Source organism: Salmo salar, chromosome 03, assembly GCF_965601325.2.
Source record: "Salmo salar chromosome 03, fSalSal1, whole genome shotgun sequence".
In the NCBI taxonomy this organism is placed as follows: domain Eukaryota; kingdom Metazoa; phylum Chordata; class Actinopteri; order Salmoniformes; family Salmonidae; genus Salmo; species Salmo salar.
The window spans coordinates 11075815-11088626 of record NC_138293.1 but is presented as its reverse complement, the minus strand read 5'-3'; the positions used below and the strand labels follow the sequence as shown (position 1 = coordinate 11088626).

General features: G+C 41.2%; 1 protein-coding gene across 2 annotated transcripts in view; it reads right to left on the bottom strand.

The window, feature by feature from the left end:
* LOC106598248 (uncharacterized) overlaps positions 1-9212 on the bottom strand; it is a 71925-nt gene extending 62713 nt beyond the window's left edge. Inside the window, exon 1 of one of the 2 annotated variants that reach the window (XR_014391837.1) lies at positions 8997-9212. Coding sequence is in view for 1 of the 2 variants with exons in the window: in XM_082973258.1 (XP_082829384.1) it covers positions 8997-9059 (63 nt within the window). In the remaining variant the exon portion in view is untranslated. The remainder of the gene's footprint in view (positions 1-8996) is intronic. The other variant, XM_082973258.1, reaches the window with a different exon arrangement.
* Positions 9213-12812: the final 3600 nt, after the last annotated feature.

Genomic DNA, 12812 nt, shown 5'->3' with positions numbered 1-12812 from the left:
CTGCTTTTATTGTCTATGTTCTTGTTGTGTTTTTATTGAGAATTTATTGGTGATGTTTGTATTTGCTGGTGCAATCAAATATCCCCTCTGGTGGATTAATAAAGTACTATCTGATCTCCTTCAGGATAATGTCCCCTCTGACCCCGAAGTGTCCAATGACCACTGGAGGAAGACTAACAACAAGAGGTCTTCCTGGTCAGGTCAGATGGCCTGGAATAAATCCTGGCCCTACAGGTCTGCTGTATAGGAATAAATCCTGGCCCTACAGGTCTGGTGTATAGGAATACATCCTGGTTCTACAGGTCTGGTGTTATAGGAATACATCCTGGTTCTACAGGTCTGGTGTTATAGGAATACATCCTGGTTCTAAGGTCTGGTGTTATAGGAATAAATCCTGGTTCTACAGGTCTGGTGTTATAGGAATACATCCTGGTTCTACAGGTCTGGTGTTATAGGAATACATCCTGGTTCTACAGGTCTGGTGTTATAGGAATACATCCTGGTTCTAAGGTCTGGTGTTATAGGAATAAATCCTGGTTCTACAGGTCTGCTGTATAATGTCTAGATAAATCCAATATCTAACTCTGAATATCTCATAAGCGGTTTTCAAACATGTTGTAGTTTCATGATGAGTGTACAGGTTAAAGTGGAAGAATGGAATGGGGAGTTCCAAAGTTTGGACATTCTTCAGTATGAAAGCACAATATTAGCAGTAGCCTCCTCTCCCCATCCCTCCCCTCATTTCATGTGCTGTCCTTGACCTTGGACCTGGATTCAAATAGTTTGTTTTCAGTCAAATACTTTTGCTGCACCTGACTGAGCTGAAATTGTCCCAAAAGTATAAACACTTCCCATCTGGCACTCCAGGCTACAGACACTATATGGCTACAGACGCTTTATGGCTATGCATTTTACATATAGGTGCAAAACAGAACGTTTTCACAGATGCTTTTCACCATATGCTCCTATGAGGCTTTTTACCATGAACACTTTTTATATTCATTGATGATTTGCTGCTTTTATTGTCTATGTTCTTGTTGTGTTTTTATTGAGAATTTATTGGTGATGTTTGTATTTGCTGGTGCAATCAAATATCCCCTCTGGTGGATTAATAAAGTACTATCTGATCTCCTTCAGGATAATGTCCCCTCTGACCCCGAAGTGTCCAATGACCACTGGAGGAAGACTAACAACAAGAGGTCTTCCTGGTCAGGTCAGATGGCCTGGAATAAATCCTGGCCCTACAGGTCTGCTGTTCAGGAATAAATCCTGGCCCTACAGGTCTGCTGTGCAGGAATAAATCCTGGCCCTACAGGTCTGCTGTGCAGGAATAAATCCTGGTTCTACAAGTCTGCTGTTCAGGAATAAATCCTGGCCCTACAGGTCTGCTGTTTAGGAATAAATCCTGGCCCTACAGGTCTGCTGTTTAGGAATAAATCCTGGTTCTACAGGTCTGCTGTTCAGGAATAAATCCTGGCCCTACAGGTCAGCTGTTTAGGAATAAATCCTGGCCCTACAGGTCTGCTGTTCAGGAATAAATATAAATCCTGGCCCTACAGGTCTGCTGTTTAGGAATAAATCCTGGCCCTACAGGTCTGCTGTTCAGGAATAAATCCTGGCCCTACAGGTCTGCTGTTCAGGAATAAATCCTGGCCCTACAGGTCTGCTGTTCAGGAATAAATCCTGGCCCTACAAGTCTGCTGTTCAGGAAAAAATCCTGGCCCTACAGGTCTGCTGTTCAGGAATAAATCCTGGTTCTACAGGTCTGCTGTATAATGTCTAGATGAATCCAATATCTAGCTCTGAATATCTCATAAGCGGTTTTCAAACATGTTATAGTTTCATGATGAGTGTACAGGTTAAAGTGGAAGAATGGAAGAATGGAATTGGGAGTTTGGACATTCTTCAGTATGAAAGTACAGTATTAGCAGCAGCCTCCTCTCCCCATTCTTCCCCTCCTTTCAGGTGTTGTCCTTGACCTCAGACCCTGATTCAAATTGTGTTTGTTGTCAGTCAAATACTTTCGCTGCACATGTTACGTCTGCTCCCGCCCCCCCTCTCTGGCGCTCAATGTCGCCAGGCTGCTTATCATTACGCACACCTGTCACCATCGTTACACGCATCTGTGCTTCATCGGACTCACTAGGACGCCATCACTTTATTAATTACCTCCCCTATATCTGCAACTTTCCCAAGTCAACATTATATTATGTTATGTGTCCCTCGTCCAGACGCTGTTCGTGTTTTGTTTCCTGTCTGTTTATTCATTAAACATTCTCTCCCTGTACTTGCTTCTCGTCTCTCAGCCTCTGTCCTTACAGAATGCTGACTCCACAATTTGAAGCATCAAGGAGTTTTTTGTTTTTGTTGGTGATGTCGGGTCCGGTTGCCACTGCCGAAGCAACCGGGATGCCTCAGCTGGCTCGAGAGGCTCACAAGCCTCAGCCGGCTCATTGGGCTCCCGCGCCTCGCCTCAGCTCGCCCATGGGGGGAGGGGGGGGGGTACTGTCACGTCTGCTCCCACTCCCCCTCTCTGGCACTCGAGGTCGCCAGGCTGCTTATCATTATGCACACCTGTCACCATCGTTACGCACATCAGCACTTCATCGGACTCACCAGGACTCCATCACGTTATTAATTACCTCCCCTATATCTGTCACTTCCTCAGTTTCTTTCCCGAGTCAGCATTAATGTCGTTATGTGTCCCTCGTCCAGACGCTGTTCGTGTTTTGTTTCCTGTCTGTTTATTCATTAAATATTCACTCCCTGTACTTGCTTCTCGCCTCCCAGCGTTTGTCCTTACAGCACATGACTGAGCTGAAATTGTCCCAAAAGTATAAACACTTGCCATGTGACACTCCAGGCAGGCATCCCTGGTGCACCTACATTGTAAACTTTCATTCATACTATAGGCTAAGTTGTAGCAACCTCATGATTGGAATAAGGAACATTTGAGTATCATGTAGTAGCCTAAACCTATCGATGTTCCATTGAACTGGGTGAATGGAATATGAATGACAGTCATCCAATATGATCTAATAGAAATAAGGCCATGCTCATGAAAATAAATAATGTGTCATCTCATCTTAAACGCATCGACCGCCACTGCATGATGAAGTTGAGACCCTACGCCTGCTCTCTAACAAAGTGTAGTGAGGGTAGGGAAGAGAATCAACGTGGATAGAAAAAGCATGCGCTCTCTTTCAAACAGACCCTTTTTTTTATATGACAGTGGTTCACATTTACATTTTACATTTACATTTTAGTCATTTAGCAGACGCTCTTATCCAGAGCGACTTACAAATTGGTGCATTCACCTTAAATATCCAGTGGAACAACCACTTTACAATAGTGCATCTAAATCTTTTAAGGGGGGGGTTAGAAGGATTACTTTATCCTATCCTAGGTATTCCTTGAAGAGGTGGGGTTTCAGGTGTCTCCGGAAGGTGGTGATTGACTCCGCTGTCCTGGCGTCGTGAGGGAGCTTGTTCCACCATTGGGGTGCCAGAGCAGCGAACAGTTTTGACTGGGCTGAGCGGGAACTGTGCTTCCTCAGAGGTAGGGAGGCGAGCAGGCCAGAGGTGGATGAACGGAGTGCCCTTGTTTGGGTGTAGGGCCTGATCAGAGCCTGAAGGTACGGAGGTGCCGTTCCCCTCACAGCTCCGTAGGCAAGCACCATGGTCTTGTAGCGGATGCGAGCTTCGACTGGAAGCCAGTGGAGAGAGCGGAGGAGCGGGGTGACGTGAGAGAACTTGGGAAGGTTGAACACCAGACGGGCTGCGGCGTTCTGGATGAGTTGTAGGGGTTTAATGGCACAGGCAGGGAGCCTGTGCCGTTCTTGTGACACAAGTTGTGTGGGAAAAAGATTTGTTCTATTTTATTCTGTTACATTTCATAAAATTCTTACTATTAAATATGTGTGTTGACTGTGATTGGGTAGGTGTGTCTAGTCTGTTTAATTAACAAAATTACCAACTATTGAATTCATCGCTGCACAGACCCGTAACATAGGTCTAATAAACTCAAAATATGCTCTTCTATTCTTTTGAAAATACATTTTATTAGTCTTCAAATGTTTCTTAGGACCTGCCTAAACAAATGAATAACGGATTTATTTTTGATGGTGTATATTCTCAATGGATTTATTAAAATAGATGCCCACTCACATATATACACTCGTCCTCGGCATGCCGGCATGGTACATTATAAAAGGTGTATGGTAAAAATGGACCTGTTTGTAAGTGGGTCATATAAACATTGCCCAATTTTTTTTTACAGGCAAAATACCATAAATACTTTGTGAAAGCAGTATACTGTAAGTGGCCCCCATACTCAGACTAAACACACGCATACCGTACCATCCTCCTTTCTGAGTTCCCCAAAAGGCACTTGTTGACCCCCTCAAACTTGACCTAGTACGGACAGGTGAAAACACTCAAGTCCCAATGTACTTATGGCACCACAAACAAACACACTGGGACTCGCACAGGTCTGTTTACCGGCCCATCCACACGATGGACGCTGTTTGCACATCAACGCAAACATCGTGGACCACCGGTGTATAAACACGACATTTCAAGCCATATCAAGACATTAAGTACAGTGTGTTCATCTTTAATAGCTTTTAGCAGATTGCATGTTTGTGAGACACTGGCTTACTTTACATGAAAGGAAATTTACTAGAACGTTGGGTCGAGTGAAGTGAGTTACGCCAAACATCCACTCCAAACACAGCCACACAGCAAATTCTCCAGTGTTAAGTCAACACAGTGTTACATTTAATACTGGTCCTGTGTCCATATGGGCCCACACTTTTCAGTGTTCAATTAACACACCACTTAGTGTAAAGCCTTATTTGCATATTTCCCAGAGTGCCTTGCCTTTCGAGTGAATTGTAGTTACTTCCCATGACTGTTTTTGTTAGTGACAGAGACATGGTTGTTGCATTCCTCCATTTTCCATTCTGTGGCCTTCGCCAAGTGAGATCCTAAGCAAATATACTATCATTAAAATATAATTCTACCTTAACCATCTAAACTGGAACAACTATTTCAGTAACGGGTGAAATAAGTCCAAGAAACAGAAAAATGTATGTTATTTACACTACCGGTCAAAAGTTTTAGAACACCTACTCATTCAAGGGCTTGTCCTAATTTTTTACTATTTTCTACATTGTAGAATAATAGTGAAGACATCAAAACAATGAAATAACACATATGTAGTAACCAAAAAACTGTTAAACAAATCAAAATATATTTTATATTTGAGATTCTTCAAAGTAGCCACCCTTTGCCTTAATGACAGCTTTGCACACTCTTGGCATTTTCTCAACCAGCTTCATGAGGTAGTCACCTGGAATGCATTTCAACTAACAGGTGTGCCTTGTGAATTTGTGGAATTTCTTTCCTTCTTAATGCGTTTGAGCCAATCAGTTGTGTTGTCACAAGGTGGGGGGGTATACAGAAGATAGCCCTATTTGGTTAAAGACCAAGTTCATATTATAGCAAGAACAGTTCAAATAAACAAAGAGAAATGACAGTCCATCATTACTTTAAGACATGAAGGTCAGTCAATACGAAACATTTCAAGAACTTTGAAAGTTTCTTCAAGTGCAGTCGCAAAAACCATCAAGCGCTATGATGAAACTGACTCTCATGAGGACCGCCACAGGAAAGGAAGACCCAGAGTTACCTCTGCTGCAGGGGATAAGTTCATTAGAGTTACCAGCCTCAGAAATAGCAGCCCAAATAAATGTTTCACAGAGTTCAAGTAACAGACACATCTCAATATCAACTGTTCAGAGGAGACTGTGTGAATCAAGCCTTCATGGTCGAATTGCTGCAAAGAAACCACTACTAAAGGACACCAATAAGAAGAAGAGACTTGCTTGGGCCAAGAAACACGATCAATGGACATCAGACCGGTGGAATTTTGTCCTTTGGTCTGGAGTCCAAATTGGAGATTTTTGGTTCCAACTGCCGTGTCTTTGTGAGAAGCGGTATGGGTGAACGAATGATCTCCGCATGTGTATTTCCTACCGTAAAGCATGGAGGAGGAGGTGTTATGGTGTGGGGTGCTTTGTTGGTGACACTGTCTGTGATTTATTTAGAATTCAAGGCACACTTAACCAGCATGGCTACCACAGCATTCTGCAGCGATACGCCATCCCATCTGGTTTGGGCATAGTGGGACTATAATTTGTTTTTCAACAAGACAATGACCCAACACACCTCCAAGCTGTGTAAGGACTATTTTACCAAGAAGGAGAGTGATAGAGTGCTGCATCAGATGACCTGGCCTCCACAATCCCCCGACCTCAACCAAATTGAGATGGTTTGGGATGAGTCAGACCGCGGAGTGAAGGAAAAGCAAACATCAAGTGCTCATCATATGTGGGAACTCCTTCAAGACCGTTGGAAAAGCATTCCAGGTGAAGCTGGTTGAGAGAATGCCAGCAGTGTGCAAAGCTGTCATCAAGGCAAAGGGTGGCTATTTGAAAAATCTGAAATATAATTTTTTTTTTTATTTGTTTAAAACTTTTCATATGATTCCATATGTGATATTTCATAGTTTTGATGTCTTCACTATTATTCTAAAATGTAGAAAATAGTACAAATAAAGAAAAAACCCTTGAATGACTAGGTGTTCTAAAACTTTTGACCGGTAAAGGTTTGATCCTGTAAATATTTTTCTAAAGCTATGGTAAAATGTCTTGTTCAAATATATCACCAAATCATTTGACTGTTTCTGAAAGGTGTTCTACGATCCATGAATAAGAATGATAGCAATTGACAAATACCTGAATATTTTTGGCCACCGTCCAACTTTGGAACCCCAATTCAGAGGGTCACATTTTGAATGCAGTATATATTGTAAAGGGTTATTGAAGTTTTCATAAATATTTCATAAGACCTACATAGATGCTTCATAAATCATTACGTCTTACGGTGACAGGTCTTCATTCAACTGGTTATTTTTAAAATCCTAATATGACATTTGCTTATAAATTATTAATGAAACATCTATGTAGGCTTTATAAAGGGTGTATGAAAGCTTAATAAGAAATGTGTTTTATGACCATTCTGATCATAAATGACCTACTGAGGTACACAAGGCCTTGCTGTCAGGTTTGGGGTCAGTTCCATTCCAATATAATCATTTCAGGGGATGAATTCATGTAGACGTAAACATTTTTTTGAGAGAATTTAATTTGACCCCAATCCTGCTCACAAGAGAAAACACCAGAGCCTACTTCCCACCTGACACTCATAGGGCATGTTTCCCAGACACAGATATTAAGTCTAAATCTGGTCCTGAACTAAACAGCAGTCTCCATTAAACATGATTTTCAGTCCAGGACTAGGCCTAATCTGTTTCTGGGACACCGGCCTATACAGCCTGGTAGCCTACTAAACCTTCTGGCCTAAAGAGCCTGGTAGCCTACTAAACCTTCTGGCCTATATAGTCTGGTAGCCTATTAAACCTTCTGGCCTATATAGCCTGGTAGCCTATTAAACCTTCTGGCCTATATAGCCTGGTAGCCTACTAAACCTTCTGGCCTATATAGCCTGGTAGCCTGCTAAACATTATGGCCTATATAGCCTGGTAGCCTACTAAACCTTCTGGCCTATATAGCCTGGTAGCCTACTAAACCTTCTGGCCTAAAGAGCCTGGTAGCCTACTAAACCTTCTGGCCTATATAGTCTGGTAGCCTATTAAACCTTCTGGCCTATATAGCCTGGTAGCCTATTAAACCTTCTGGCCTATATAGCCTGGTAGCCTACTAAACCTTCTGGCCTATATAGCCTGGTAGCCTGCTAAACATTATGGCCTATATAGCCTGGTAGCCTACTAAACCTTCTGGCCTATATAGCCTGGTAGCCTACTAAACCTTCTGGCCTATATAGCCTGGTAGCCTACTAAACCTTCTGGCCTATATAGCCTGGTAGCCTACTAAACCTTCTGGCCTATATAGCCTGGTAGCCTACTAAACCTTCTGGCCTATATAGCCTGGTAGCCTACTAAACCTTCTGGCCTATATAGCCTTTTAGCCTACTAAACCTTCTGGCCTATATAGCCTGGTAGCCTACTAAACCTTCTGGCCTATATAGCCTGGTAGCCTACTAAACCTTCTGGCCTATATAGCCTGGTAGCCTATTAAACCTTCTGGCCTATATAGCCTGGTAGCCTGCTAAATCTTATGGCCCATATAGCCTGGTAGCCTACTAAACCTTCTGGCCTATATAGCCTGGTAGCCTACTAAACCTTCTGGCCTATATAGCCTGGTAGCCTGCTAAATCTTATGGCCCATATAGCCTGGTAGCCTACTAAACATTCTGGCCCATATAACCTGGTAGCCTACTAAACATTCTGGCCCATATAGCCTGGCCCATATAGCCTGGTAGCCTACTAAACATTCTGGCTTATATAGTCTGGTAGCCTACTAAACCTTCTGGCCTATATAGCCTGGTAGTGTCTCCCAAAGGCCCAATACACAAATTGCATACAGCATGATATAGCTGCCTGTGAATAAATGAACGAATCAATACAGCAAATATCTAAAGCTCAGTACAGGACAGACATAGGCCAAACTATTATCACACACGAAAAGCAAGTCCCACAGCCTACTTCATAGGCTAGCACATGGTCAATCCGGGATCCTTGGGATGTCACTACGCTTAACCCTAACATTAACCCATACCTTAACCCTAACCTTAACCTTAACCCTTACCTGAACCTAACCCTTACCTTAAACATTTTACATTTAAACTTCAATGGGGTAGGACCATCCCATGATTCCCATGATAAAGTGGACCTATGTTTAAGACAGCAGGTTATGTAGGACTCATTTAGGCTAAATCTGTGAACCCGTTTCATTTTCATGTAGCCTACATTTCCCTATAAAGATTTGTCCATAAGCGTTCCTCACAACCTTCCTTTTCATGAACATTCAGTGACAAAAAAAACATGTATTTTTAAAAGGGTATGATGCTTACATCCTTCGCCTCAGTTCCTCGCAGCATCACCCCCAAAGCAAAACAAAGCAATGCAGTCCTCATCTTGAAGATGATGTTCCCGCCACTATTGGATTTAGCAAATTCGCGTGCTCCTCTCCTCTATCTCCTGCAACATACAAGCAGCCAGGCCCGACACCTGCGTGCGCGGCAAGCGACAGGTGCGTCAGTGCGGTTGGGGGAGCGTGTATCCACTAGTATTCTGTCAGCCGCACCAACGGTGACGTCACGTTCGTATGGTAATGAGGAAAAACATTCAAAATAACAGCCCCTATTTCAAAACATCGCAATGTAAATAACTAATTTAAAAGATATGGAACAAATAAAAAATATGCTTTAAAAAATATATAAATAATGAAAAAATACTATGTTGACACTGGTATGTTGAGAATATTGGCTTTTTCCACCTGTCCCAGTTAAAGTGTAGCGGGAAATATTCCGTAGGGTCTCTACTAACCAAATATTGTGATTTTCTAGGGAGACTGTGTTACACGGCTTGCTGCTGGCTTTGGTCTGTCACGGGACAAATCTTCACATTTCCCGAAAAAAATGTAATTACTACATTTTCCCCCAATTGTCGCACGAATGCAATTCCACAAAATACACATGTCCAGCAGCAGATTGGCCAAAAATAAGATATCACATTATCCAGACAGGTTGTAGCATGGAATACTTTATCCTAGTGTATATGTTTCACACCGTCGCCATAAATTCAAAGCACACGCATAACTGACACTGCCGGATGGGACACGAGACCCGAATGCAGTTTCAAGTTCTCATCAGAAGTGAACATTCGATCCCGGTCCGACCCAAACCCGGTGAGTTGAAGCCCGAGTACAGGCCTGGTTCTACATTACACAAATCAATTGAGCCCGAACCCGAAAAAAAGCCAGATTTCTAGAAAACAGTAGGTTATATTGATTTAAATTGCTGTTAAGAACAACAAGGGAGAGGCGGGTGGCAGCGGAGTGAGGAGACGAGGAAAACAGCCATTGGGCCTTGAAAAAGCACAGAGGGGAAAATTCACATTAGTTATGTCATATACAACCATGTACAATACTAATTGAAAGTAATAGTCCTGTGTGGTCGGTCGCCTAGATTATAATTTCAGTACCGTTTTGATTGGGACAGTACCATCGCGCTGCTTTGAGACAAGCGTGGGGGACTCTAGATAAATCAATCATGATCAGATCTTTGTTTTCAATGAATCTCCGTTTGGATATTTGGTAACAATTAGGCTGTGGAATCGTTAGCAAAGTTGAATGTTTAATGATCATCTTTATTCTAGTTGCTAGCATTTTATACAAGTGGATTTTGCTCTTCACTAGCGTAGTAGCCTTGGTTACATGCAATAATGTACCATGCAATTACTATATATCTACTGACTGTTGTAGTAGTCTTATATAGCCTTATATAGAACGTAGGCTATTTTCCTATTGTCCCAATCTCACTGAAACCCAACATATTGACTCATGTCTCGCATGAAAATTCCTAACTTTATTCTGTCATCCATAGGCTGCACCATCAAAGCACGTCTCACCTATGCAAGGTCAAAATACCGCTATAACATTTCGCCAGCTTCTCTGTGCTGTCTCGTATTGCTGCATATATGAGAGCTTCAGCATGCAATATGTCATTTACAAACGGTATGAGAATACATATGGAACCATTCCGTAACTACAGACGCTGGGAGACGGGAAGCAAGTACAGGGTGAGGATTTAATAATAAATACACATGAAACTAAACCAGAACAACGTCCGGACAAGAGAAAAAAAACAACATCAATGCAGACACGGGAATGAAACGGAGGAAGTGACAGATATAAAGGGAGGCAATCAATGACCTGATGGAGTTCAGGTGAGTCAGATGAAGCGCTGGCGCGTAACGATGGTGACAGGTGCGTAACTGGCTACCTAGAGCACCGAGTACATATGGATATTTTTTTAAACAGAGTTGGTCCGGGTTAAGATACCTTACTATTTCCACTCTTCATCTCCCCATTATTCATGAGCTGATCTGCTATCTGTATAATCGTCAACTCGATTTTGCCAAATGGGAGATATTCTGTCATTCGTTGGAGGTTATCTAGAAAGCTTTAGCGACTTTGGTCATTTTATTGTTGTTTTTAGTGAAATAGTCACTAGTACTCTCTGTTAAACCCGTTGCCCAGCACGAGACCCATTTAAGTTTTTCAGTCTCTATTGAGTAATTCCTTATGTTTTATATATATATTAAACAAATATATATATTTTTCTTCTATTTTTTGACTCCAGATACAAACTTCTACATACGAACAACAACTTACAGATGCACACAAACAATGACTACATCTCATCTGGCCAGACAAGCATGCTCACACCGCCATCCATATTGTTTGCCACTTGGCCTTAAATTGAACCAGTTCGTTTTTTTCGGTTGCCCATACTATTTAAATATTTAAATAATACATCATTAAATTTTTCCATTGTGTTAATGATGGTGGATTGATTGAGTTCCAAGTATTTAGTATAGCCTACGTTTTTTTCAAGATGAATGACGAGAAGAGAATCGTCCAGCCCATTGGGTATCTCACTACACCCTCATATGCAATGTTTTGAAATATGCAGACAGACGGATTAAAAAAGTAAGTTTACAATGTAACACTTCTGACAGAAAATGTTCTAGTTCCGCCCATAATTTTGGGATTTTATAGTTTTCCCAGAAGGCATGGATTATTGAGTCATTATTAGTTTTACACTTAAGACATTACTCTGCCGTTGTGCAGAAGAATTTGTGAATTTCTATACATTAAAATTAAGCATACGTTTTCGTTAATTGTAATTTCATCAGTTATGCTCTAACTTTCCCTCCATCTTGTGGCAACATAAGTTATTTTTAAATCGTATATCTTCCCGGTCATATAAACACAATTTTCTGCCTGAAATAAGATTCCTTCAATAGTCCTGTGTGTGTGTATGTGTGTATTGAGTAATTCATAACATATATGTGTATTTTATTAAAAGTTTATTTCTTGAAATATAGCTAACAATAGCTTTCAACATGACAGTACATGTGTAAACTCTCAAAAGAAATGCTGGTATAAATAATACAATATAAAAATGATCCATCAATTTTTTTCAAAGGTGGTTGCAATGCTTTGAAAAACAGGTGTATTGCACTATATTCCAAAGTTTAGCATATCTTTGCAAGGATACTCTTATTTAAAAAATGAAAATCATTGATCATGCTTCCATTATAATATCCTGCTGCTAGGAGAATGGTAATCCTGTATCATCAGTTCACTGGTTATTTAATTCAAAAGATGACCTGAAAAATGGAAAATGGCTCATTTTTCGTTTTTGGTTTCTGAATAAAAAAAAGAAATGTTTTCTAATTTATTGTGCCAAAATTGGATGTGGAATAATGAAAAACAAAATAACAACAAAAGGTTTTCAAAGTACATGTCCCCTCATATAATATTCTCATGGCTTAGGGTGTGTGTTTACAGTCTAGGTTGGCAGCACAAAGAATATATTAGACTGTTTGAGCACAGATAAATCAAGGAGAGAGATCTTTCACCGGATGTTTAAATCTGAAGTATCTGCTTGGAATTTCCCAGTGGCCGGCAGTGGGAGAGTATGGAGCGAGATGGAATTGGGCTGACTTTCTGCAAATTTTCTCATCGATTAAACATTTGATCTCAGTACAGTTTTCTGTTCCCAAAACAAGAATCTGTTAAACAAGAATCTGTTATGAACAGAGTGGACTAAGTTTTGTAGACTTTACCCTTTGCATTGCGTTGTTCAGAAGGAGTGCAA